The sequence below is a fragment of the Canis lupus genome, chromosome 38, assembly GCF_011100685.1.
Source record: "Canis lupus familiaris isolate Mischka breed German Shepherd chromosome 38, alternate assembly UU_Cfam_GSD_1.0, whole genome shotgun sequence".
Classification (NCBI taxonomy): domain Eukaryota; kingdom Metazoa; phylum Chordata; class Mammalia; order Carnivora; family Canidae; genus Canis; species Canis lupus.
In genome coordinates, this window is record NC_049259.1 from 23078907 (window position 1) to 23105559 (window position 26653).

At 61.7% G+C, this 26653-nt stretch overlaps 1 protein-coding gene across 2 annotated transcripts; it reads left to right on the forward strand.

Moving 5' to 3' along the window:
* The first annotated feature begins 435 nt into the window (after positions 1-435).
* On the forward strand, positions 436-24098 carry CFAP45 (cilia and flagella associated protein 45). 2 transcript variants are annotated; one of them, XM_038586381.1, is made up of 12 exons: positions 436-496; positions 5774-5899; positions 8617-8753; positions 10741-10885; positions 11105-11275; positions 12168-12346; positions 14015-14144; positions 17579-17725; positions 19869-19982; positions 20700-20893; positions 23335-23559; positions 23895-24098. In XM_038586381.1, exons 1-12 carry the CDS (start codon positions 494-496, stop codon positions 23971-23973), a joined length of 1650 nt encoding a protein of 549 aa, XP_038442309.1. In that variant the 5' UTR covers positions 436-493; the 3' UTR covers positions 23974-24098. The 2 variants fall into 2 exon arrangements, with proteins under 2 accessions (XP_038442309.1, XP_038442308.1); XM_038586380.1 differs by lacking the exon at positions 436-496 and adding an exon at positions 873-925.
* Positions 24099-26653: the final 2555 nt, after the last annotated feature.

The window sequence follows — 26653 nt, forward strand, 5'->3', positions numbered from 1 at the left end:
AGGCTGGGGGCGGGGCCGGGTGCGTCCGAGGGACCCGGGGCGGGGCCAGGGGGGGCTGGTGCGGCCTCTGCCTCCGAGGGACCCGTGGGGCGGGGCCAGGGCTGGGGGCGGGGCCGGCTGCAGCCGCGGGACCCGGGGGGCGGGGCCAGGCTGGGGGCGGGGCCGGGTGCGTCCGAGGGACCGGGGGGGGGCAGGGGCTGGGGCGGGGCCGGCTGCAGCCGCGGGACCCGGGGGGCGGGGCCAGCTGGGGCGGGGCCGGTTGCGTCCGAGGGACCCGGGGAGGCGGGGCCAGGGCAGGGGGCGGGGCCGGGTGCTTCCGCGGGACCCGAGGGGCGGGGCCAGGCTGGGGGCGGGGCCGGGTGCGTCCGAGGGACCCGGGGGCGGGGCCAGGGCGGGGGGCGGGGCCGGGCCGGCGCGCTCTCGTTGCTATGGTAACGCATCAACATCCAGCGCCAGGGCGGCGTGGGGGCTGCAGAGGCGGCGAGGCGCGGAGATGGTGAGGTCCCGGGACGAGCCGGGAGCGGATCTGGGCTGGGGCTCTGAGCGGGGAGCTGGGCAGCTGGGGAGGGAGAGGTGGGTCAGCGCCTGGGGTCAGCGAGGCCCCGGAGCGAGGAGGACACGCCTAGGAGGAGCAAGGGAAGTCCCGAGGAGGGTCCACGGGAGGACTCGGGGTGCGGTCTGTAGGGCCTGAGAACGTGGGGTCGCGGGAGCGGGACCGTCTCTCCCCGTCCGTCGGGCGGGGGCCCCCAGGGCTGGGGCTGCTGGGATGCGGGACAGCCGCCGGTGGGGAGGCCCCACGCGGGGTTCTAGGACCTGCCCGGTGCCGCAGCCAGCGCCAGTGCAGGGGTCACCTAGCGCTCCTCTGTTGGCAGGTCTTGGCTCGCTCAGGAGGTACTCAAGTCCTTGTGAGTGAATGAATGGGCAGGTCGGTACCAGGTTTGAAAGACTGCGGGGAGGAGGAGGCATTGGGTCTGCTCCGCTCCTGCGGGCCTGGGGTCCCCGGGGTGGGAAGCACGGTGCAGTGGCGAGGGTCCTCGACAAGCGCCCCGGCCTGGGAGGAGCTGTGAAGTGTCTGGGTCCCAGGGAGGACCGTTGGCCCCTGAGGCATAAGGGAGGGACCCAGGGTAGGCCTTGGAGCCTTGGGGTGTTGGAAGTAACTTTAGATTTTCCGGGGCACACCAGAGGGCCAAGGCGGTGCCTTGACTGTTCTGTGGACACGTCGCGTGCCCATGGGTCATGCTGCATTCCTAGGGGTTCAGAATCCTCCTGAGCAGGGATTTCAGGAGAGCTTTGTTAATTATGACACAAACAAGTCCCCAACAAAGAGCAGCTCCCAATTCCCGAGGACTCCCTACGCTCTTGCAGTTGGGATCCCCTTTCACTGCTCCATTTAATGGTGCACAGTTAATCCGGGCTCTCCGCAGTGCTTCGTGTAAGTCAGGCTGTCTGTCTGTGGGGGCCTAGCATCGTGCCTGGCGTCACAGCTGGCATCACAGCTGGCATCTAAGGACACATGGTAACTGTTAGTTCCTTTCTCTCCTGTTTAAAAATTCATATTTTCCAGTGCAGATTATTTTTAAAAAATATTGTATTTATTTATTTGAGAGCGAGAGAGCATGAGTGGGGTGAGGAACAGAGGGAGAAGCAGACTCCCCTCAGAGTGGGGAGCCCACCTGATGCTGGACTCAATCCCAGGACCCTAGGAGGTGCTGAGCTGAAGGCGGATGCCCAATTGACTGAGCCACCCAGGTGCTCTTTTGAAGTGCAAATTAATCAGTGAATTGCACTTAGGCTAGGCTTGTGGGTACTCAGATGGGATTCCCCGTGGAAGGTCCACTCGGGGCAGGTGTCGGCCTGCTGACCGAGGCCCCCTGAGAGCCCTTGGACAGGACTGGGCCTGCGGGCACCTTTGAGAGGCCAGTGGGCCAAGTTAGAGATCTCGGCCCTTTGGCAGGATGCGTGTGTGTATGTGTGTGTGTTGCTGCTCACTAGCTTTTAAGAGTGTTTGGAGGAGTGGGGGGAGGTGCTGGTGGCGGTGGGGAGTCAGGGGCTCAGGGTGAAGCAGATTTCCAGGACTCTTACAAAAACACTGAATAACACAGTCCTCCAGAAGGAGGGGTGGGAGCTCACTAGGAAGCCACCTCTGGATGGCGGCACCCCATGGCCAACCTTGTCTCCCATTTGAGGAAAGGAGTGTGCCCTGAGTGGATCACGCGGTAGAAGGCAGGTGCCTGGTGCACGGGCATCCTCACCTTCTTGGCAGCCAAAGTCCACAGACAGGGAAAGAGCTGGAGGCCTGCATTTGCCAGCCCGCGGTGACCGTATGCAAAATGGGAACTGGATCGCAGCAGGGAGAGGACGTCCAGGAAAGGACGGGAAAGGTCTTCTTTGTTCAGTGGACAGGTGTTACGGTCACGCCAGGGAAAGTCCGTCGCTGTCTGCGCCGACCCAGTGGCAGCTCGGTCTCACCGGATTTGAGCTGCATGCACTGGATCCGGGGCGCCCAGAGCTGCGGTGTGTAAGCGCTGCCCTCTTCCGTGTCCAGAGTCAGGCTGCAGGCCCGCGGCCCAGTTTTGTTTTCAAATAAATACAGTGTGTTACCTACACGAATAATTACCTACTCAACTGCAGGAAATTATTCACTAGGGGAACCATCTTAAGATAATGCTCACCCCGCATTTCTGTTCAACCTTTTTTTTGGCGGACATTCATTTAATAGGCACTCGGGGTGCGTACCCTCCAAACAAACTTTTTCGCAGGAGCACTTACCTGTTTCTTCTAATCTGCTTTCTTCAAAACTTAGGGTATTATGGAGATTGTCCTCTATCGATGACAGAGTGAAACTCATCCCCTTGACCAGCTGATCTTTCCCCAAATTCCTAGCAGTGGCCAAATTCCTGCGGTCCTGGGGTGGGATGGTATTTGAAGAGAGGGAGTCAGCTAGGTCAGCAAGATGAAAATATCAAAGCCGGGCTGGCATCTTTATCCATCCCCCGTCCTCATCTTCCCCAGTGGGACTAGGCAGGCTGGTGGCCAGGCGCTGCCCACCCTGGTGGGCATGTTTGTTGGGTCACACGCCAGAAGTAAAACCGGCCCTTCACTTCCTGAAAGGAGCGTTTGGCTACCGTCTCTGGCCTAGAGGGATCTAACTTTCCATTTCTGCTTGGTTCTTCATTTTTTCTAGTGCTTTTACACAGTGACCTCCCTAATCTCCGTAGTTACTCTTGGCAAGAGCGGCCCTCCTAGCCACGGTGCGTGGCTTGTGGCTTCAGAGTCAGCATTTCCCCCGGCGAGGCTTCTCAGCCACCCAACCCTAGAGAGCTTGGTGTTTCCCTCTGCCCTGCCTGGTGGCCACTTCTCTGTGGTCATCTCTTTTCCTTCCTCTGTTCTGACTTCTAGGCTCAGGCGGTACAGTATCTCCTGAGTGACTTCCCCTGGACCTGGGTACGAGGGTGCAGGAGAGAGGCGACTGGGTCTCAGCCCTGCAGGAGCCCGTGGGCCCAGTGGACACCTGAGCGAAGGGAAAAGCGGCAGGAGCGCTTGGAAAGAAGCAGGAGAACACATGCACAACCACAATAATCCTTCCCATCTGTATCCCAAAGCCCTCTCGCTGTGTTATTTGCCACAGTGATTTGGAAAATGTGGAGTTGGGGAGTGGCCTGGAGTCGGGCTCCTTCGGGGAAGTGGCCCTCGCGCTTGGTTTCTCTTATTCATTCTTCAGCAAATGCACGCTGAGCTCCCACTGTGTGCGGGCATCACAGCTGTGTGCTTCCTTCCCTGCAGAATTCACACCTGCCTGCTGATCCAGGGTCTTCCTGCCTTTTCCCTCCCGATGCTTTCCCTCAGTCCCACCTGCGGAAGGTTCTATTCATTTCGTCTTATTCTATTTTTGGTGGAAAGGGGAGCAGTTGCTCACCAGTAACTACAGAACAGCCTTCAGAGCCTGTTATTAGGCGTCCTCGGGGCTGCTATATTTACCTTTTAATAAACCCCAGCTTTCCTGCTCGGCTGTATCGGGGCTGCCCGAGGCCCTACGGGGAGGCTCCCACCGTAAGCCTCTTGCTGGCGGGGCCAGGAGTGAGGGGAACCACACACACAGCAGCGCTCACCTGGGGGATAATCTCCTGATTTTGCGGGAAAACCTGGTGCAGGTGCAACAGGTGCCGGGGCGTCTGGTCGGGCAGGGCAGATCCCAGAGAGCTTTCAGAACGCGCCGCCCAGGGACACCCGGGGGGGGCTCATGGTTGAGCACCTGCTTGGGCCCAGGGCGTGACCCCGGGGTCCTGAGATCCAGTCCCGTGTCGGGCTCCCCGCGTGGAGCCTGCTTCTCCCTCTGCCTGCTTCTCTTTCTCTCTCTGTGTCTCATGAATAAATAAACAAAATCTTAACAAAACAAAGCAGAACATAGCATCCAGGGGTTAGTGGCCTGAAGCGACCGGGTCCATCTCCCTCTCTCCCCTGTTCCCTTGGCGGCTGCTGATTCCCAGGCTTGGGAGACCCCAAGTGTGTAGCTCATGCCGCCGAGATATCCCAGCTTAGAGAACCTGTGGGGCAGGTTGGCTCTCCCGGAGGGAGATTTGGATCAGCAGCTGGAGCTGCTCCGAAGTCCTCGCAGGAGCCACATCCTGGAGACAGCCTTGTCTCGGGACTGAGCTGGGTTGGGGGAACGGAGGTGGTTCCGGTGTGCTCAGTTGCAGGTGACGGAGCTGGAACTGTAATTTAAGGATGGGGGAGGGGGGCAGGTCCCGAGGGGATTGTGGAGAGCCCCCCCCCCGCCCCCCGGCTGGGAAACTGTGCTCAGAAGCCCCGAAGCTGCAACCAGAGCCAAAACCACAAGGCAGACCTGGCCTGGCAGGGACCCCTGATGCACCGCTGCAGGCCCAGCGCTGGCAGCTCTGTGGGGTGCGGCGGCCTTATCAGCACGGCCCCAGACGCTGGGTATGGCTGGCACCGCTGCCTCTCGGCCTCTGGCTCAGGGCCTCTGATGGTGAAGCCGAGGCCCTTTGCCCGGGCTCAGAAGGCGCGTGGCTGCTGTTCCTAGTGTGTGTAGCCAGCCTTGGGCCTTACGTCAACTCCTTGGGTGAGGAATTCTCCAGATATAGGAAGACACTGGTTGGTTCAAAGCTGTCGGGCGCCTGCTTTAGGGGTCCCAGGAGTGGAAGGCACACAGTGGACCCCGTGAAGCAGTTTTCTGATAGCGGGGGCCATCACTCACCCTCCACCCACTGACCTTTACTGGGCGCCCGCAGTGTGTCAAGCAGCGGGAAGGTGGTTTTCCATCCCCAGGGTCCTCTGGTCCCTGCCGTAACCTTGAGAGCTCGTGGAGACACGAAGGAGGTCAGGTTGTCGTGTTGGTAGTGAAAGGCGGCTCAGAGCTGAGGCTGAGAGGCCTGGGGTGCAGAGGATGCTCCTTTGCTGGGGAGGCAGCGCCGATGGCCTCACAAGAGAGTGTCGTGTTGGGAAACTGGGACCAAGAGGACAAGGCATCATCCTCTTGCCATCGCCTCCCTCTGTCCCGTGCATGATGGCCTGGCCTCCTTCAGCCCTGGGACGAGGAGATGCTCCTCCTCCCTGAGCTGGTGTGCTGGCTCCGACCCGAGGACCCCCTGCATCTGCGGCACGTCTCCTACGTCTCCTACGTTGCAGGCTTACGGTGCTTTCCGTCCGTGGCTGTCCCACACGCCCACCCGCTTCTCCCCAGCACGGGCTGGACGGTGTGCACCTAGAAGACAACTCAGTGCTGATGGCCCGAACTTTCTGCCTCTCCCTGCAGCCGCTAAGCACCACGGGCGTCCTGAGCTCCTCCTCCACCACTTCCAACAGGTCGAGGAACCGGACTCGCTATCGGACCAAAGCCGTGAGCTCCGAGGTGGATGAGAGCCTCTTTGGAGGTGCCAAGGTAATGCTCGCCAGCACCCCCCACCCCGAGAGCCGGGCCCTGGAGGCAGTGACCCAGGCTGGAGTCGCTCAGGGTGACGCTAGCACGGGGCAGGCCGTCCCCTCTCCCGGGTGGCTCTCTGAGGGAGACCGAGCAGCTGGACCCACCCAGTGGGGCCCAGGTGAACAGGGGTGCCTGGCTCTCTCCACCCCTGCAACCTTCATTTAAAATCTGTGGTAGCATCGAGGGGGGCTCTGCTGCAGGGAGCAGATGGCTGCCCAGTGGGTGCCCCAGGATGAAAACGTTTGAGGGCTGCCAACCGAGCTCGTGGACGACCCTCCGTCCAAGCGCAGCATCGGAGCAAACCACAGGTCCTCCGGGGTGCGTTGGCTTTGGGAACCCCCAGCAGGTCTTCACGGGCAGTGTTGTCCCCACTGGGAGGCCGACAGCATATTCCGGGCAGAGAAGGGGGGCTAGCTAGAGCACGCCCCGAAATGTTCCATCACACGGCAGGTGCAGAAGGTAGGGAGACAAGGACAGAACGGGAAGGGGACGTGGAGAGAGCACAGCGAGAGACAGAGGGACAAAGGGGGGGACGGGAAAGACGCCAGAAGCCGTGGGAGCGCTGGGTGCACCCCTCTGAGGCGGGCAGGCGGCAGGAGCCGAGCGGACGTGTGTGCTCCTCCCTGTCCTCGCCCTGAGCCCAAGAGGACTTTCCAGGGGCACCTGGGTGTTGGGTCGGCTGAGCGTCCAACTCCTGGTTTGGGCTCCGGTGTGATCTCAGGGTTGTGAGATCGAGCCCACCTCCTCCCTCCTCCAGCTCCGCCTGGCGGGTCTGCTTGGGGATCCCGTCTGCTTGGGGATCCCGTCTCCCTCTCCCAATGCCTCGGCCCTCACTCCAGTCGCCCGTCTCTCTCTCTCCCTCTCTCTCTCGTAAATAAATAAATCTTAAACAAACAAACAGGACTTCCCAGAGGGTTCAAGATGGCTCCTTTCTCCATCTGGTGACCCCATCTGCTGCAGGTTTCCTACCCACAGGGACAGAACCGAGGGAATGCACTGTCACTTATGGACAGGTTTTGTTTGGGCCCGTGGAGTGTCTTCCAGGGACAGAGATGAAGGTCGGGAGATGGCCGAGGTCTCCAGCCCCAGGGGCAGGCGGAGATGCCCCTGTTCCTGCCCGAGTCTTTGGCCCTATTGCTGGGGTGGGGGGGCATCTGGAGTCTCTGAGCCGGCAGCAGGGGGCAGAAGTGGCCTGTGTCACGCCTGAGTCGCGCCCCCCCCATGGAAGCAGATGGACGCCAGGTGGCAGTAGCACGCTGGGGACCATCGAGCCGAGTGAGCTCCGGGACCAAGGGATGTCCGCTGCCAAGGCCTCCCCCTGCTTCCACCCGGGGTCACGGTCGCTGCCTCCACAACAAATCATATTCTCTCCTGTGTTCAATGTTTTCCTGAAACAAGTGGTTTCATTTTCTTATTATTTGACTACTTCACGGTTGGAACATTTTGGGGAAAAAAAATCGTGCATTTAATATGCATGACCGCTAGCTCTGACTCCAGGACTTCCACACCACCTTCCATGTAAAGGCAGGTCTCTAACCTCCTCTGTATGATTTTGGGGGGGGGGGGTCGGGGGGTGGACCAAAGTAAGTTAATCATAAGGAAGGATTAAAAATCCTGAATATCACAGATTGGATGAGTCTGTAACAAATTGTATTATCTGACACCGCGGTGTGGCCCAAGGGAGATCATGATTTCTTCCTTCCTAAGTCATGGAGAGAGGAGACCCCAGAGACCCCAGATGTTCATTCCTGATGGTTTTAGGTCAGGAATGGACACACACTAGCCATCCCCATCCACCCATCCATCCATCCATCCATCCAGCCATCTGTCCATCCATCCATCCATCCATCCATCCATCCATCCATCCATCCATCGATCCGTCCCTCTGTCCATTCCTCCATCTGTCCATCCATCCATCCATCCATCCATCCATCTATCCATCCATCCATCCATCCATCCATCCATCCATCCATCTATCCATCTATCTATCCATCCATCCATCCATCCATCCGTCTATCTATCCATCCGTCCATCCATCCATCAATCCGTCTATCCATCCATCCATCCATCCATCCATCCATCCATCCATCCATCCGTCTATCCATCCATTCATCCATCCATCCATCCATCCATCAATCCGTCTATCCATCCATCCATCCATCCATCCATCCATCCATCCATCCATCCGTCTATCCATCCATTCATCCATCCATCCATCCGTCCATCCGTCCATCCGTCCATCCGTCCATCCGTCCATCCATCCATCCATCCGTCTATCCATCCATCCATCCATCTGTCATCTATCCATCCGTCCATCCATCCATCCATCCATCTGTCTATCCATCCATCCATCCATCCATCCATCCATCCATCTGTCATCTATCCATCCGTCCATCCATCCATCCATCCATCCATCCATCCATCCATCCAGGGTATTTGCAGAAGGCACGGAGGAGCCTTGTTTCTAGAGGAGCTGGTCTCTGTTGAACTCACGCAGCCGCGTTCAAAGGCAGAGCATGGTGTAGCTTTCTCAGTGCCCCCGCAACTCTCGGCAGTCCCGCGGCCTGGGCCCCGGGCCAGCCTTCTGTGCCCCTGGAAGGGTGGAGGGAAGGGGGGGCTACCCTTGAAGAAGTGGGGATTGACCAGCTTCTAAGCTGTCCTTCCTGACCCTGCAGCCTCCGGCCCAGAGTGACAGTCCCATCGTGCTCCTCCGAGATAAGCATGCCATCCGGAAGAGTCTCACTGCCCTGGGCTTGGAGCACAAGCCGGAGACCATCCAGCTCATCACCCGGGACCTGGTCCGGGAGCTCATGTGAGTGCCCAGGCGCAGCACCCTGGCCTCGCGTCCCTGCCTGCACTTCTGCCCCGATGTGTGCTCTCTGGTCTCATCCTCATGGTTCGGCCCCACTTCCATCCTTTTCATCGCTGCTGTTCGCGTCCTCGCTCTCCTTCCTTGCTGTCTTGGCCTCTCCTGTTTCTGCCCCTCTTGTCTCCATTCTTGGATCCTCGACTTCTTCCTGTTCCCCGAGTCGGGGCTGCAAGGGGGCCCCCCACACTGCCAGAGGGTCCCTGCTTGGTAGTCCTCTCTGAGCCGCCCTTCGCACTCCTGGTGAAGGGCAATGGTCCAAATGAGCCAACTCCTGGCTGCAGCAGGAATCTGCAGTAAGGGAAGCGGACCGGATGCTAATAGTCACTCTCAGGCCACGGGAGGAAATTCCTGGGCTCTTGGGTTCCTTTGGGATTGACTCAGCTGGGCTTCTTGGCTGGAGCTGCCCCCTTGCGCCCCGTCGGTTAGGGTTAGCTCAGCAGCGGGAACTGTCCTCCCAGCTCCGGACCTTCTGATGTCTGTGTCATCGGGCTGGGGCAGCGTGGCAGGGACACAGCTCCAGGAGCGCGGTCCACTTAGCCCCAGCAGCAAATGGCCTGGCCGGCTGTGTCCCACAGCCACTTGTGGGGGGAAGGAAGGAGGGAGGGAGGAAGGGAGGGAGGAAGGGAGGGAGGAAGGAAGGAAGAAAGGAAGGAAAGAGGGAAGGGAAAAGGGGGAAGGGAAGGGGGGAAGGGAGGAAGGGAGGGAGGGAGGAAGGAGGGAAGTGAAGAAAGAGGGCAGGGAGGAAGGGTGGATTCCTTGGGGGGTGGCTAGTCCTGCTGTCTCAAGCAGGTGAGTCCTGGTGGCTCTGGCTCCCAGGCTCCCAGGCCCAGCCCTGGGTCCACTCACTCAGGCCTCCTCCCGGACGGCCCAGCCCCCACCCCCACAACACGCGCACACACGCGCACACACACACGCACACACGCGTTTTATGAGATGAGGTTTCACTTCCTGCCTCAGACCATCTGCGTCTGGCTGCCGTGTCCCTGTTAAACGGCCTCACCCAGAAGCAGCGTGATTCCGGCCCCTGCTGCTCCTGCCTCCATCCTCTGTGCCTGCCAGTTGTTTGTAATCAGTATAATTAGCTCTTGGTTTGTTGAATGCGCTGGGCGGCTCGGAGGAGAGGTCCGCAGCCATGCCTCTGACTGTTGTTGATCAGAGATTTTAATTAATATTTAGGGTTCAAAGCTTCTCTCCGGGCCAGCCGGACAGGACAGGGATGCTTAGGTTTCTCACAGCATCCGTCTCAACCTTGTCTGGCGTCCCCCTTGCCCTCTTTATGTCATCCTTGAGGAATAAGCTCTTATTTATTTTTTTAAAGATTTTATTTATTTATTTATTCATGAGAGCCACGGAGAGAGGCAGAGACACAGGCAGAGGGAGAAGCAGGCTCCCTGCGGGGAACCCAATGCAGGACTCGATCCCGGGCCTCGAGCCGAAGGCAGATGCTCAAGCACGGAGCCACCCAGGGGTCCCCCACTTTGTAAAGTACCGTTTGCCACGCTGGTTTGGGCTCTCCCTCTGGGCGCAGCAGGGCGCCGGGGCTGGGCAGCCAACAGTCTGCATGGGGGGGGGTCCTGCACACAGGCCGTGAGAGCAGGGTGGGGGGCCTCTGAGGAGCGGGCTCTCCACGTGGCTGGGGGGATTGGCACGTGTGCCCATGGGGCAGGGTTTCTGATGGTGGCGCAGGGAAGGTGACCTCCGCGCTGGACCCATCAGCAGAAGTCTTTAGGATATCTCCGTGTGGCCGGTCCCTTGGCCGGGGCCCCTCCTCCCGGGTGGGCCTGCGGTGCCGCGGGTGACGTCTCCTGCCGGCAGGGTGGCACTGTGGGGCGCTGGCCATGGTGAAGGGGGGAGGAGGGCAGAGCCCCAGCTGCAGCGCAGGGCCGAGGGCTTCCCCGCTGCTCCCCACTGATGGTGCATCCCCCCGCAGCGTGCCCACCAAGGATCCCTCCGGAGAGTCCCTCATCATGAGCCCCGAGGAGTTTGCACGCATCAAATGGGCGTCCCACGTCCTGACCAGGGAAGAGCACGAGGCCCGGGAGCAGGCCTTAAGGAAGGAGAAGGAGGCTATCGTGGTAGCTGCCCGCCCGCCCTGGTTCCGCAGGGGGAGGGGAGCTCTGGGAGGGGGGTGTGTGTCTAGGCCTGCGTGGACACCAGACATGGCGCAGGGGGGCGTGGGAGCAGCAGGGAGCCGGCCAAGAAACTCTGGTTCTCCCAGCTGGTGGGTGAAGGCACATTGGGGTCGCAGCAGGTGGCCTTGGTGGCCCGGCAGCACCCAGGACACTGTCCCCTAGGATGCGGTGACCGCCCGCAAGAAGGTCATGAAGCAGAAGGAAATGGTGTGGAGGAACAACAAGAAGCTCAGCGACCTGGAGGAGGTGGCCAGGGAGAGGGCCCAGAGCCTCCTGCAGAGGGCCAACAGCCTGCGCCTGGAGCAGGAGGAGGAGCTCAAGGACCTGAGCAAGGTACCCTTGGGGCTCCCTCCTTGGAGCTCGGCCTCGCCCCCCCCCCCCCCCCCCGCGTCCTAGGGGCAGGATGCCCTCGTGGGGGGGGCAGGTGAGGGGCTGAGGTCCCGGTGGGACTGGGGACTGGCCTCGCCGCCTGCCGGTCATTCACCCTCCCTGGGCCTCACCTCCCGTGTCCAAGGATAGCGGTGAGGCCACCGCGCAGGGTGACGGCAGCGTGGCCCTGCCTGCCCTTCTGTCCTGGTGGCTCAGTCGCAGCCGCCCGGATGCCCGCCAAGGTGCTTCCCGTAGCCCAGAGCCTGAGGTCTAGTCGGGGGCCCGGTTTGTTTCTCATTTGCGTGTGTTTCCCTTCCCAAGCAAGTGAACCCCGCCGACCCCCACCTTGTCTCCCAGGCAGACAGGCCTGTGCCTCCTTTTGCTTTCCAGAGCTTGCTCGGGGCTGGCCGTCCCCTGGTGTGTCATGTCGGGCTCTTCCAGCCTAAAAGTCTAGTGGCGTGGCCTGTGCATGAGTGCTTTAGTCTCCCTGAGGAGTAGAACGCAGGGTCTAATCTTGGGGCTCGTGGGTCCCTAAGGGGGACCTTGAACCTCTCAAGTTTTCTGGAAATTCCATGTGTATGTATGTAGGTGCATCCTGAGGACGGAGCCCGGGGCTTCCCTCGCATTCTCCAAGAGTGACCCATGACCCCCAAACATGAAGACCCGGTACCCCGAGAGGGGCTACTGTGGCTTCTCCTTGCACAGAGCGGCGTGTGGCGGGAGCCCAGGAGGAGTTAGCGTGGCCTGCGTGTGGCCGTGCGCGTGTGGTACCCTGCTCTCCCCAACTCCCGCGCCCCATGGTGCGTCCCTCCCTACCCTCGTGCCTACAGCTGGTGCCACCCTGTCCCCCCCCCAGATCATCCTCAACGCCAAGTGCCACGCCATCCGGGATGCCCAAATCCTGGAGAAGCAGCTGATTCAAAGAGAACTGGATGCGGAGGAGAAGCGGCTGGATCAGATGATGGAGGTGGAGCGACAGAAATCGGTTCAAAGGCAGGAGGACCTGGACAGGAAGAGGAGGGAGGAAAGAATCCGGTAAGGAGCTGGTTTTGGCATCTCCCTGCGGTCATTCCCACGGGTCCCCAGGGCCGGCCGGCCTCACGGAGACGTCGCCTGGAGAACTGCAGGGCCTCACGATCGCGAGGCTGCTCCCTGCACGGTCACGGGTGCTTCACAGTCCGGCTGCGCAGCCTCACGTCCCCCCACCCCGCCCTCCCCGCGGCGTCCCCCCCACCCCGGGGGCCCCCAGCACCCAGACTGCGCTTTTGTTGTTCCTTCCGCTTTGAATATTCTCCTCTTTCCTTTTCCCCCTGGAAGACACTTTCTCTTCTTTTAGCCTGTGGCTTTGCTGTCACCTCCCCTGGAAAGCAGCAGGTTGGCAGCTCCCGTCCGCGCCCGCCACGCGGGGCTTGGCCTCTGGCAGGACGGATGGCGGCTCCCTGGCCCTCCCCGGAGGACGCTGAGGAGCGGGCTCTCCACGTGGCTGGGGGGATTGGCACGTGTGCCCATGGGGCAGGGTTTCTGATGGGTTCCAGGGTTTCATTGGGCTTCCTCCAGCTCCCGCGCCCCCACTGCAGTCGGCCCGCGGCAGGTGCTTCACACGCGTTAAGGTGATAAAGTCAGTCCCTGTCCTTTTGCGGAAAAGGACAAGTAAATTTACCGGATCAGGTGAATTACCGAATCACAGTGTCCCGGGGCCCGAACACCCACTGCTTAGTGTGCGTTACGCTGTCCCCCTCCGATGCCGCCGCCCCGAGCCAGTCATCTCTGCACCTCCAGGAGGCTCCCGGCAGGCCGCGGTCGGCTCCCTGTAAATGTGAATTTAATGGCTAAGTGACTCTTCATCTTCTGCATAAACAGCTCCAATTAAAGAAAAATCTCTGTCTTGTTAGGCCGCCCGAAGGCTCTGAGCTGGTCCTTACACGGAGCCCCAGCCCTGCTCCCGGACTCCTTTGCTCATTCCTCCCGAGTATTTCATCTGGAGTCAGGAAGCCATTCAAGGGCTCCACCTGGACGGGACTCCCCTCTCGATCTCGCCCTGACCCGTGCCTTCTCTCATTCCCGTAGCCTTTACTCATCCGTCATGGGGTCTGGATGCTTCTAAGTTTGCAGTCATCCCGACCACACACGGGGAGTCACCAGCATTGCTGATTGTAGACTCCGGTTCTCTGCTCTTTACTGTCGACCTGGGGCATCGCTGAGCCGAGAGGCCTGCTCAGCGCCAGCCCGTGCACCTGCGCTGCGGGAGCCGTGGCAGGCGGGACAGGGCCTGAGCCACACGGCGAGGAAGTGGGGGTGGGATGCGGGACACGGCACCAGCCGATGCCCCTGGGCTTTCCAACCCCGTGAAGCTGGCAGAGGACGTTAGGTCCCCGTGACTGTTCCGGGAGGGCTTGGGAGGTCGTGGGATGTCGGAAGCTCTTTACACACGGCAAGGCAGAGGAGCAGTGCATGTGTGGGGCGCACTCCTGGGCAAATGAATGAAGAAGGGAAATTTCAAGGTGGGGCGCTTCGAAGAGAGAGAGGACGGCCCGCTCACGCCCCTCGAGAAGGACTTTGGGCTCACGAAGGGGAGCGCTGTTTGCGGGGCGCTGGTCAACTTTGTCCCCGGGACGCCTCCAGTCTTGGGGGTTATTTGGGTGGAGGTGGGGGCAGAGGCACGTGGACGTGGGTGTCTAAGCCCTTCGCTCCCCTTCGTCCTAGAGGAAGACGGCACATTGTGGAGCAGATGGAAAAGAACCAGGAGGAGCGGTCGCTGCTTGCCGAGCAGCGGGAGCAGGAGAAGGAGCAGATGCTTGAGTACATGGAGCAGCTCCAGGAGGAGGATCTAAGGGTAACAGGCCAGACAGACAAAGCCAAATTCCATCAGCAGCGGCGACCCAGCTCTCCAAGATTTGGGGGTGCCGGGGGTGGACCGCTTTCCCGTCAGGCACGTGATGGTTTCGCAGCACAGTCGCCATCAGCCTCTATCACGGTGTCGAACGTTCATTTGGCCACGGTGCCTACTGGGGACCGAGCAGGGATGTGGACAGATGCTGTCCCCCCACCCCCAGCTCTGCCCCGACCTGGGGACTTGGGGTCTGAGGCCAGCACACCCGCGGACGCGGACGCAGAGGGCAAACGCAAGCTTGTGCCTTGCACACGTACCCGCGGGGGTGCTCGGTAGCCTTCCCGCAGTCACCGAGGGGTGGGACGCACTCGGCAGACGGACAGCAGCGTGTGCTAGGCCCGGGCTCCCTGCTGTTCCCTCAGCGTGGTTAGCTGTGTGGAGGAGCCAAACCATTTCCCCCCCATTATGTCTAAATAAAATGAACAGACGTACCCGTTGCAAAAGAAATGATGGCCTTCCCGCCCGAGCTAAGCTAAGCAGATGCAAAGGAGCCTCTGTTTGCCTGCCCGGGTCTGTTGCGAGGCCCACGGGCCCCTCTGCACCAGGAGCCTTTGGGGCATTTATTCTCTCTGCCTCCCTGAGCGTGGTTTTTTTTTTTTTTTTACCTTTGAGAATGTTTATACCCGCAGCCAAGCTGAAAAACTTGCGTCTCCCCCAGCCGTGCCTCCCTCACATTCCATGACTGTGACGCGCCTTCGTGGCTCGTCCCTTTGAGGGGCACATACACACGCGGCAGCGAGTTGCCGATATCCAGACACGTTGCTTCTAGGGGCTTTGGCCCCCGTCTCTGCAGAGCAGAGGCCTCCTCTTCCCAGGCATCAGTACTGTTATCACATCCCCTCATAAAAAACAGACTCCAGTCACATCGTTTAACACTTCATCCACAGCCAGATTTCCCCAATTGTTCCAAAAAATGCGTTTTCAGTCGTCTTTTTTCTCCTACGCGGGGTCCATTCCACGTCCCTGCCTTGCAATCACGTAAGCCTCCTTCGTCTGCTTTGACCCAGAAGAGTTCTCTCCTTCCTCCCTCCCTTATTGCATTTTTTGGCACGGGGTGGGGGGTGCTGAGGCCCCCAGGCCACTTGACTTGAGTGTCCCCCATTCTGACCTGTCAAGTTATTTCCTCGTGGGGCTTGTACTGTTGGAGTTTTCTCCCCTCCCCCCATTAACGGACTTAATGGACAATTAAGTTGGTCCATGAGTGTCATCTCCTAGTGATTGGATGGTGGTGATGGGGGGCGGGGGTGCCTTGAGGGTCCAGGGACAGCCTCATAGTTACACGGTGTTGAGGGCCCTTCGAGGAGCCAGGAGTGAGGAGGAGGGAGAGGAAGAGCACCTGGAGAGTCAGGAAGGGCCGGGGGGGGGGGCAGGTAGCCTCGTGGATTGCTCATGGAGGGGGCCCGAGGGCCAAGACGCCAGAGAGCAAGGGAAAGAGCCAGGAAGGGGAGGTCTGGGCTCAGCATGCGGGGAAGGGGCGGGGAGGGAAGACTGGGACACCTAGATTGTAGGAGGGGGACTTGGTGGCTTGCTGACACAGTCCCAGGTGTCCATGTGTCAGCACCGTGACACGGTGTGCGCCGTCGTTCTGTGGCTGTCTGGATGGGCACTTCCCAAGGTTCCAGGAAGTGTTGTTATCAGTCGACTTTAAGGTGGGAACCTGTGTCCCCCCAGCTCAGACCTGCCCCATCACCTCGGGGAGGTGGAAATTAAGTGAACCACCAAAACCAACACGCTGAAAAGCAAGTAAATAGGCGAAGAAGTCAGCCAGGCAATATGCGGCTGTGTCTATGTTGTAGACCAGGGGTCCGCAGGTGCGCTGGTCAGTGGCCTGAAACCAAGCAGGGGCAAGCACGGCAGGCCTAGATCTGCAGGCACCGGGCGGGGCGGGGGGGGGGGGGGAAGCAGGTAGAAAGGAAAGGAAGACGGGGGAAGGGGAAGCAGAGGGGAGAGTCTGCGGGCCAGGTGGGAAAGGTGGGGTGAGTGAAGAGGTAGGCAGGGGAGAGTGAGGCGGTGCCGCAGCCGTGACACGCAGGCAGGCCCACAGCCCGCAGGCCCCGGGGTGGGGGGGCAGTCAGCTCCCTCTCCCCAGCCCTGAATCATGGCTGTGAGTCAAGTGAGTCAAGCTCCGGGAGAGCCGGCCCGGTTGCCTTGGACAAGTCAGGGCAGAAGCTGGGCTGAGGGCTGAGGACGGGCTGGAAGTCCAGGGGGGGCGGAGCCTTTGGGAAGTGGACGGAGCTGGAAGCAGCGTGTGTGTGTGTGTGTGTGTGTGTGGGGGGGGGGGGGGGGGGGGACTTGATGGCTACAAGAATTCGGAGGCCTGCGGCGGCGATTGGCGGGGGGGGGGGGTGGGGGGGTGGGGGGGGGGGTGGGGGGGTGGGGGTGGATGGGTAGGCCGGCTGCACGACATTCAGCTGTGACCTGAGAATGTGCAAGCTCGGGTGTGCTTGCAGGGGCTTCGAAAGGCTCAGGCTCCTTCCTTAGAAGGGATCTTGCCACACCGGTACCCTGACCTCCGTCATGCATCGTCTTTCCCCGTCTACCATTTTTGTTCTCACCTTTTCTCACAGGCCACTCACTCTGGTCCCCTCGCCCCTTCCCTGTTTGTTGAGCATTTGCTGTTTTCCTCTCATTGGGCTTCACGTTGGCAGGGAGGACGGGGAGTGTGACACGGGGGCCGGATAAGCACACAGGAAGGAATGAGGACCCACAAGGCCGCGCACAACCAAACCCCAGGAGGTGTGGCACCGTCCTGAGTGCAGAGGGGACTCAGAGAGGACGAGAGGACTGGACGTTGAGGGGTGACCTTCCAGAGAGGATTGGAGCTTTAACTTAGAAAGACCAGGTTTCAAAATTGCGGCTCTGGTTTGTTAGCTGGATGGCCTTGGGCCGTCACGACACGACAAGTCGGGGCCTCAGTGTCTCCATCTCCATGAGGCAGATAACAGGTTCTACCTTTCAGGCTTTGGGGACATATTTGGGTTTCGGAGATGGGCTATATAACGTGGCCAGAGAGTAGAAAATACTCAAGTAGGGCAATACTTTATTATTTCAAATCATCGCTGTTGACCAGAGACTAGAAGCTAGGGCTTGGCTAAGGAAAGAAATTGGAGGCAGGAGGAAAGACCAGGAACAAGGGGCAGGACTTGGCGTGACACGTGGAGACACCGGTCGGAATTTTCAGGGCCTCCACTTCCCCGAGAGCTCGTCTGCACCATGGCAAGTGGGTGCAGACCCGGCCATTTGGCTGCGAGGGGTCACTGGTGGCGCCTGAGAGAGCTGCGGGGCTGGGGGGGGCGGGGAGCGGGCCGCAGACGGCGTCGGCAGGTCTCTTGGTCTGGGCCCCTTGGACTCAGAGGCTGTCTTCCCTCCGACGGCAGGACATGGAGCAAAGGCAGCAGCAGAAACTGCAGATGCAAGCGGAGATCAAGCGCATTAATGACGAGAACCAGAAGCAGAAGGCAGAGCTGCTGGCCCAGGAGAAGCTGGCGGACCAGATGGTCATGGAGTTCACCAAGAAGAAGATGGTAGGTTTCTGAGGCCCGGGACTCGGGGCCACGAACGGCACCCGAGTCAGGGGAGAGGGAGGCTGAGATCCAGGGGCTCGGCAAGCCACGCGAGCGTTCCCCAATTCATGCCCCTCCTCCTCCTCATCTTGGCCAGTCCGCTGGTTCCTAGCAGACACCCAAATTAGGGCATTACTCCTCGTTAACACCTTTGATTAGAAGCTGGATGAGGGTCAGCTGCAGGCCGGGAGGGAAGTGGAAACTCTCGGGAAAGTACAGTTTTGCGGATTCCTCACAGCTTTGCGTAATGACGCCCCCGGGAATCATGGGGCACCAGCTCCATAAACTTTTTGTGGAAATTCCCAGATCGGGAGTCCTGTACTGGGTGCTAGACTCTGAACGTAGGGCTTTTCTGTTCGCTGCTGTCGCCGGGGAAGCCGGGAGCACAGCGTGGGGCACAGGGCGACAGGGAGACGCCCCGCGGACTTACTCAGCAGCCAGGCTGAGTGGCGGGTGATTGGGGTCAGCGAGGACGGGAGGGCAAGAAAAGCTTCGCAGCCCAGTCTAGATGGAGTGAACGCGGGATTCAAAGGGGTGGGAAGGGCTGAAGGTGGCACGAGCATCATTGGGTCCCTCACGTGTTGGTTCTCCCGCCTCCCCCGTGAATCCCGAGGCTCCCTGGTGACAGAGAACGCGGCGTACTTCTCCGTTGCGGGGATGACGGGCCACTCCAACAGCAGACCACAGCTTGGGTCTTGGCTTTGGCTTTCTGGGTGAGACACGCAGGCGACAGAGCAAGAAGGCAAGACAGGACCAGGGCGGTTGGTGTCCAGTCGGGATCACGCAACTGTCGTTGGTTGGGTGCTTAGACTGTGCAAGGGCCCTGTGCCAAGTGCTTTCCGTGTGGTCTCCCCGCGCTGGCACGACACTTGGTCAACCCGACTCCAGGTGTCCTACACGCTTCACCCTGCGTCCAGTTTGAAACTGGGCCGAAGGGACTGTGGAGTGCGCGGAGCTCAGTTACGGTTTCCCTGGACGGGCGATGGCGGTGGTAACGAGCCACGTGTAGGAGCCGGGGAGCAGCTCTGCTGGCCGTGGTGCTCACGGTCCATGAGGTGCTGAGGAGACAGGGAGCTGCGAGCAGCTGTCGGGGGACACCTGGCACCTTGTGCAGAGCCAGGCGTGATGAGGAAGGGGAGCCGGGAAAGGGCTCCAACCGCAGAGGGGCTCGGGCTTGGGCACGGCCACAGCCCGCCGCAGGGACCACGTACACCCCGAGTCCATCTCTGACCCCACCGTGGTCTCTGTTCTTGCCTCGTCAGAGCCACGGGCAGGGGTGGGTGCTGGGAGCCTCCAGACCTCCCTGCCCCGCCATCCAGGGCGCCGTGGAACCCAGGCCGGCTTGGCCACACGGCCGCCTGTGCGCAGCTCGCAAGCAGGCAGCTCGCCGGGCGGCACGGAAGCCTGCGCAGGGAGAAGGGCGGCCACGGGTCCTTCTGGATGGGGGATCACGCTTCCACCCAACTCAAGCCGTTAGTCTCATGACGACCAAGAGCGGTGGTTGGGAGGCCGGCTTTGGGAAGATCTTAGGGGTACGTCCTGTCGCTCAGAGAGGTGGTAAGGGGAGCTAACTGATGGCTGCCGACCGCAGGGGGACGGCCCAGAGGCGCTGGGCCACCTGCCCGGGGGCTAATGAGACAACTTCCACCTGCCGCACTTTACAAGACAGGCAGGTGCCACAGTGGCTCCTTGCAGAACCGCGGCCCAGGGGCCTTGCGACTTAGACGTGGTCTGCACTGCGGTGGGAGGGGCGTGAAGGCCGGGCCTGGGACGCTGGCGTTCAGGTCCTCTTTGGTAGTTGACTGGCTATGCGATCGTGGGCCGGACTCTTGACGTGCGTGAATGGCAGCTCCCACACCTATAACACCCGTCTCACGACACGTGATAGGGGCCCTCTGGGATCATGCAGGAGGCAGCGATCTTCAAGGACAAAGCCGTTGGTAACGCCACTTGGCTTTATTCATGCATCGCTAGGTATTTTGCCCTGACCTTGAAAAGAGTCAGGGAGCGATACAGGGGGACATACCGGATAGACCACGCCAGGGACTTTGCTCCTCTGCGAGGCTGGGGCAACGGGAGCTACAAGACCTTCTGTCCCCGGCAGGCTCGAGAAGCCGAGTTTGAGGCTGAGCAGGAGCGAATACGGAGGGAGAAAGAGAAGGAGATCGCCCGTCTGAGGGCCATGCAGGAGAAGGCCCAGGACTACCAGGCGGAGCAGGTACCTACCTGGTCTCGGCTTCCCGGGGCCTCCCCGGCCCCCTTAACCACCCTGACAGCCTGCAAACCGACCCGAAAGGCAGGGGTGCAGCTTACCTAGGCTTGAGTGGTCTGGGGGTGCAGGGGGTGCTGCCTCCTGTGCCACGGCTGCGAGGACGGGGCAGCGTGTATGTGCCCAAGGTCTGAGGGGAAGGTTTTGGCTGCTATGTAAAGAGCTTTCGACCTTAACTAATCACTGAAATGTGGCGTCTCCAGCATTAGCAGTTTTTATCATTTTTTAAAATTTTTTAAGAATATTTTATTTATTTATTCATGAGAGACACAGAGAAAGAAGGAGAGACACAGGCAGAGGGAGAAGCAGGTTCCCTGCGGGGAGCGCGATGCGGGACTGGATCCCAGGACCCTGGGGTCACGCCCTGAGCCGAAGGCAGATGCTCATCCACTGAGGCCCCATCATTAGCAGTTTTTAAAATGCAAGGCGACCGCAGGACCTCCTGGAGGTGTTGGGAGGGTTAGGGCAAGACTTGGGGTCGGTGGTGAGGGAGGTCAAGCTGAGAAGCTGCAGGGTATCTTCCAAACACAAAGTTGTCCAAGGCTCCACGTGCCCTTTCCGGCAAGAACCTTGCCAGAGATTCGCGGCTCTCCTCGCGTCCGCGGCCTGGTGGGCGCCCAGGTCGGTTTACAGCCTCACGGGGCTCCCCACCTTCTCCTTTCCCAGGATGCCTTGCGGGCCAAGCGCAACCAGGAGGTTGCAGACAGGGAGTGGCGCAGAAAGGAAAAGGAAAACGCGCAGAAGAAGGTGGAGACAGAGGCCAAGCTGCGCAAAAGCCGGCTGGAGCAGGTGGCTCTCAAGGAGCATGCTCTGGCCGTTCAGGTGCAACGGGACCGGGATGAGTTCGAGAGGATTCTTCGGTAGGTGGGGCTGAGCCCCTTGGCTCCCTTTCCTCGTGCTGTGGCAGGGGCGGCCCGCACGGCGCGCCGAGGGGCTCGCTGGCCCGTGCACGGACGGACGTGCGATTGTCTTGCCGGGGACAGCGCAGTCCTTCCTCCTCGATGGACGGAGCTGAAGTGTTCACACACGGGGATTCAGAGCCAAGAGGTGTCTGAGCAGGGGTTTGGAAAATAGCACCTGGACTTGTCTAAGGAGTTGGGTCTTACTGGGATTATTTATCCTGGAGGATTGAAGGCGTCAGTCAAGTGCCCATCTGGCCCCTCTGGGGGCCCCCGGCCCGTCCCCACTAGCTGCGGCGCCCATCGGCTCAGTGGCTTTCCCTGCCCTCGAGGGTCGCGCCTCGGTCTCTGGAAACCTGCTGCAGGAGGCAGCTTCCTTAAGGGCCCCGCGGATTCCGCCGCCGGGCACCAGCCTGCCTTCCGGTGTCTGCTCTCTCCGGCCTCCGTGCCCTCGGACATCCGTGTTGCCATCAGCAGGACCTCATGCACAGGAGTGGACAGAGACTGGGGTCCTGCTCTTCCGCTGACCCATTTGTCCCTCCGTTGCTTCGTTTGCCTGGAGCCTGCGCCTAGCCACTCAGCAAAGCGCGACCAGCGCGATCAGCTTCTCCTGATGCTCTGGGTTAGCATCTAGACCTGGTGTCTCCGGGGCCACGTGACCACCAGGGTGGGTGTCTTCAAGCGCCAGGAGCGTCTCTGCCTGGCCAGCAATCCAGCTTTGCCTACTTCTAAAGCACGGCCTCCCCGATGGGATGGCCTCTGTACTTGCTTCCTGCTTCTGGAGGGAGGCCTGCCGTGGGCCCTGGGCCCGAGGGCTAAGCAGCCCCTGCTCCCCTCCCCCGCCTCCCCTCCCCAGCTCTCCTAAGCCCTGGACCCAGGCTCCACCTCCACAGATGCCCTGGAGCGGGGCGGGGTGAGGCCCCAGGCAGCAGCGGGGCCTGGAGGCTCCCAGGTCCTAAGGCGGCCCCGAGGTCACGGCCCCAGCCCCGTGAAGGGCTCAGGCTCTTCCCCATGCAGATTTCCCGCTGCCTGCCAGCCCAGAGGCCCCCGAGTGACACATGTGGGCTCCCGCTTCCACCCGCCTCCACCCGTTTCCACCTGCTTCCACCCACTTCCACCCACTTCCACCCTGGTGGGAAACAACAAGCACCGTTCTCTACATAGGAAAAGATAAGGGCAAGGCGAAGGGTGAAGCTTCAGCTATCACGGAGGTGCCTGAGCAGCAGGGTTTGGAGTCTCAATGGAGACGGGAGGGGACGTCGGCGGGGGTCTCCTGACGGACTAGGGGCCCCTGGAGGTGCACAGGGGTTACTGAGAGTCGAGCGGATGTGGTTTCTTGGGTCTGGGGAGAGGGCTGGCCAGAGGGAAATGAGTAGGTGACAGAGCTTTGGGGAGCTTGGCTTGGGGTACCAGCGCCCTCAGGGCAGAGGAGCAGGCGAGGAATCCGCGCCCGAGATGCCTCCATATGTTGGTTACGCCGAGAAAGAGCTAAGACGATAGCTCAGAGTGGCCCAGCTCAGCGAGCGTTTCCCCCAAGATGTGAATACATTTTATTTGGGGTTTTTTGGAGCCTGTCTGGCCCACCTTGACTGCTTTCCCCGGGATATTGGGGCCCACGAAAATCCCCTTGGGAAGAGGCTCCTACAAGGAATTTGCAGAGCGGGCGCATTAGGAGCGCTGAGCGACACGGGCACCAGCTCCTGCCCCCGACCCGTCCGCAAGTAGGAGAGCTAGCATCCCCGACGCCAGCCCTGCTCGCTGCCAAGCATCCCCTCTGCGGTTGCGTTGTTGCCATTATTATTGTTCGTGGGAAAGAAGGAAGGAAGGGAGGGAGAGAGAGAACGAGGGATGTCTCAGGACAGGCTAGGGGCCTGGAGCGGTGCATCGTTACAGGAGAAGAGTTGGGGTCATGGCTTCCAGCGGGTGAAACCCCGAGTACAGGCCAGCTATGTAATTTGTGGGGCCTGGTGAACTCATGAGAATGTGGGATCCCTTGTTTGAAAAGGAGTAAGAATTTCTTTTTTAAAAAATATTTTATTTATTCATGAGAGACACACAGAGAGACAGAGACCCAGGCAGAGGGAGAAGCAGGCTCCATGCAGGGAGCCCAATGTGGGACTCGATCCCGGGACCCCGAGGTCACGCCCTGGGCCAAAGGCAGATGCTCCACCACTGAGCTCCCCAGGGGCCCCTAAGAATTTCTAAACAGCGCCTGAAGAGCATTAAAGCAAGCGTGGGGACCCATGCTCCGGGTGCGGGGCCTGGCTGAGGCTGAGCTCGGAGCCGCAGAAGGTGGGGGGAGTGTGCAGGACCGGGGTCTCTGAAGCCCCCCAGCAGGCTCCCGGGCCTCTCCCCGCTGGCCGCCCCGCCCAGGCCATTCAGCAACCCCGTCCCTCCTCCAGGGCGCAGAGAGAGCAGATTGAGAAGGAGCGGCTGGAGGAGGAGAGGAAGGCCACCGGGCGCCTGCGGCACGCCAACGAGCTGCGGCGCCAGGTGCGTGAGAACCAGCAGAAGCAGGTGCAGGACCGCATCGCCACCTTCGAGGAGGGCCGGCGCCTCCAAGAGGAGGCCCAGAAGCGGCGTGAGCGCATCGATGACATCAAGAAGAAAAAGATCGAAGAGCTCAGGTGTGCCTGCCTGCTGTCCCCGGGCCCGAGGGCGGGGTGCGTGGGGGGCAGGGGCTCGGGGCGCTGACAGGTGCTCTGGGAGGGCCCTTTCTCCGGACTGGAGCTCGAACGGGCCGTTCCCCCTGAGGGGGTTGCGGCGGAAGGCTCGGGGGCCCGGCTGCCCGGCTGTCTGGGAATGCCAAGGCAGGGTGCTAGGGTGCTAGGCCCACAGGGGAATGTGTTTGGGGGATGGACTGTGGGACCGGGGGTGGGGATGCTGTCCCCAGGTCGTGTGAACCCACCCGAGGCCGGCGCCCTGCTGCCCCTGTCACTCCTGCCCCGCGATCCCCCCGCAGAGCCACCGGCCTTCCCGAGAAGTACTGCATCGAGGCTGAGCGCAAAGCCAACATCCTGCCACCTGCCTCCGTGAGCTGAGGGGTGCTGCGTGTCCCCAGGGGCGCCCACCTGCGGGGCACAGGACCTGCCCAGGCTCGGGGTGTCCGTGGCTGCCGCTCACCAAGACATTTTAGTTACAGAATAAATTTATTCTACTTCTTTAAGGAACAGCCCAGCTTTCCTGGGGGGCTGTGGCCCAGGGAGCGTGGGGGTGCTGAGGTGTGAGCCAAGTGGGCTACGGGGGCCTGGGCCACGGGCGGTGTGATGCTCGGCGGCAGGGGATGCAGGGTGCTCGCGCTCCCCGGCCTTTTGGGGGCCCCAAAATGCTCCACCTGTGGCGCACCTGCTCCCGGTTCGGGCCTAGCTCAGGGGCATTTCCGGGCCGGGGGCTGGAGCTGTGCTCTCAGGAGGGGCTGGGGCTGCAGAGGCCGGGCTCCTGCCGGGCTCCCACCCGCGACGGCGTCGGCACCTGTGCAGGGGGCGCATCAGCACCCGGACCCACCCTCCGCCCTCTCGGGCCCCGCAGGCCGGGGCCGCAGCACAGACACCCGCCGTGCCCCCGGCACACCCCAGGCCCGCCCCTCACCCAGGCCGGCCGCCCCCTCGCTGACCCCGCGGCCCCTGCTGCCTGTGGTAGAAACCTCCTGTGTCCCCCGAACGCTCCGTCCTTCATTCGCTCGCTCGGCCCTCTGGGGGCCGCCTTGGCTGTGTGCGCGGCCGGGCTCGTGCGGCCGACCGGCCTGCCCGGTGGAGCGCCCATCTGGGCCAGTCTGCCCCCAGCCCCCCCAGCTGCTCCCCATCACGTTCCTCGTGCCTTTAGGATTAGCCTCGCCTCCTGGAAGCACCCCGATGACCGGCTCCCTGTGGGCTGCAGGGCTGGTCCAGGGAGGAGCTGTACGCGTGCCCCGGGGGGAAAAGGCTTGCGTCCGGCTCCCAGCCCCACGGTGTCACCCTCCCCCTGCATGCTCCAGAGCCCAGCCGTGCCTCCCCCATGGGTCCTGCTCCCCAGGAGGGCAGAGGGCAGCTGCTGGGCGCGTCCCTGGTGTTTACAACGCCGGGTTATAAGGGCCTCGGGCAAGAGTCCTCTTCATAGGGCCCAGAGAGAGTGGGCAGGCCGGCCGCTCCCGGTGCTTCCTCTTTCTCCGAGGAGCCTCCCCAGGTGCCTCCTCCACCTGCCTCGCCCCAGCAGGCCAGCTGCAGGGGGTCTCCCGCCTTCCTGCTGGAGCCCCTGAGTGGGCCCCTCCTACCTGGGAAGCTGCTCCCCCTGGCTGGGAGGGGTCCCCCGATGCGCAGCCCAGCGCCTCCGGGAGTCTGGTGCTCCTGTGGCTGGTGCATGTGCTCAGCTTCCCTGGGAGGAGCTCCAGGCAGCTGATGCCCGCAGGGACCAGCAGGGCCCCTTCCCTGGTGCAGGGGACCCTCCCTGCCTGGAAAGCCAGCGGGGCCTTGGTGCCTGGAGCCTGCCCCCAGATCCGCACCCGAGGCCCCCACCTCAGGGCAGGAAAACGGGCCTCCCTGGAGCGCGGGTTGAGGGCAAAGGGCGATCCAGGCCCACTGCTGACTGTGAGGCCGCTCGGAGAGAAAGGGGCGACGGAAAGCAAGGCTTACATTCTGCAGGGCGGCTGCCTGTGAACCCGTAGGGGTGCGGGGCCCGGCACTGGTGACCTGGCCTGGACCCGGCAGGGGCGGCGGCCACAGGGCGGGCTGCACGAAGGCCTGGCCTTGGAGCAGGGGCTGCATTGGGTCTCTGAGCGGGTGAACACGATTTGGGGGCGAGTGTCCCGGTTCTGTCCTCACGGAGGTCCCCCCCAGCCCCCCGGGCATTCTCGGAACTGGCCCATGATGCTCCAGAGAGTCCGGGTGCTCCTCTGGGGATTCCTCAACAGCCCTGCCTGGCTCCCGCAGGCTTCCGCCCGGCCTGAGTCACCCATCAGCAGCAGCCTGGTTCCTAGAAATGGGACATTCCTGGCGGCCTGTGACGCACACCGTCCCGGCGGGGCTGCACCCCTCATGAAGCCCCCGCCCCCTCCCTGCAAGGGCAGTGGGGACGATGACGGGGAGTGGTCCTTGGCGTTAGTGGGGGGCTGGGGGGTCAGAGCCAATGGACTTCCTTGAGGACTTGGGGCCCGAAGCTCGGGAACAGCAGCCTCACCTTGTTGCCCGACACTGGGCCTTGGGGTGGGCGGTGCGCTCCTCGGGGGGGGGGGGGGGGCTCGGTTTTCCCTCCTCTCTGGGGCGGAGGGGAGCTCTGCACCCTCGGCCCTGGGGGTGGGGGTGGGAAGCTGCAGGGGAGGCAGCGCTGGGGAAAACTGGGGGTGCCATTTGGTGCATCGCGTGTGTGGCTGTAAAGATGTTAGGAGCTTGGGAAATAAAACAGCTCATGCCCAAGCTGCTGACATGGGGGTGCCCGGGGGACGTGCCGGTGGCCTGGCCCCTGTCCTCGGGTCCTCAGGTCCCCAAGGAGTCAGCCTGGGCTGCTGCAGCCTGGCAGATGCGGTGGTTGGGCCCCAGCGCGGGGCCCCGGGTCAGGTCTGCAGGCGGCTGCCCCCCGGCCCGAGCCCCCAGGCCCCCCCTGCCTCCCACTGCCTGCACGCCCCTGCCTGCCCCTCGGCGCCTGCTGCCTGCGTCATGCTCTGCTGTGGCTCGGAGGCGGCCTCACGCCTTTGCACCTGCCCAGTGGAGCGTGACTCAGCAGCCTTCCCTGGTGGCCAAGCCAGGCTGT

What these genes read in the sequence shown, in the direction of transcription:
- CFAP45 (XM_038586380.1), top strand. An exon ending in AGTTCACCAAGAAGAAGATG is followed by an intron (nt 17,726 to 19,868) that starts GTAGGTTTCTGA and finishes TGTCCCCGGCAG; the next exon opens with GCTCGAGAAGCCGAGTTTGA. An exon ending in GAGTTCGAGAGGATTCTTCG is followed by an intron (nt 20,894 to 23,334) that starts GTAGGTGGGGCT and finishes TCCCTCCTCCAG; the next exon opens with GGCGCAGAGAGAGCAGATTG.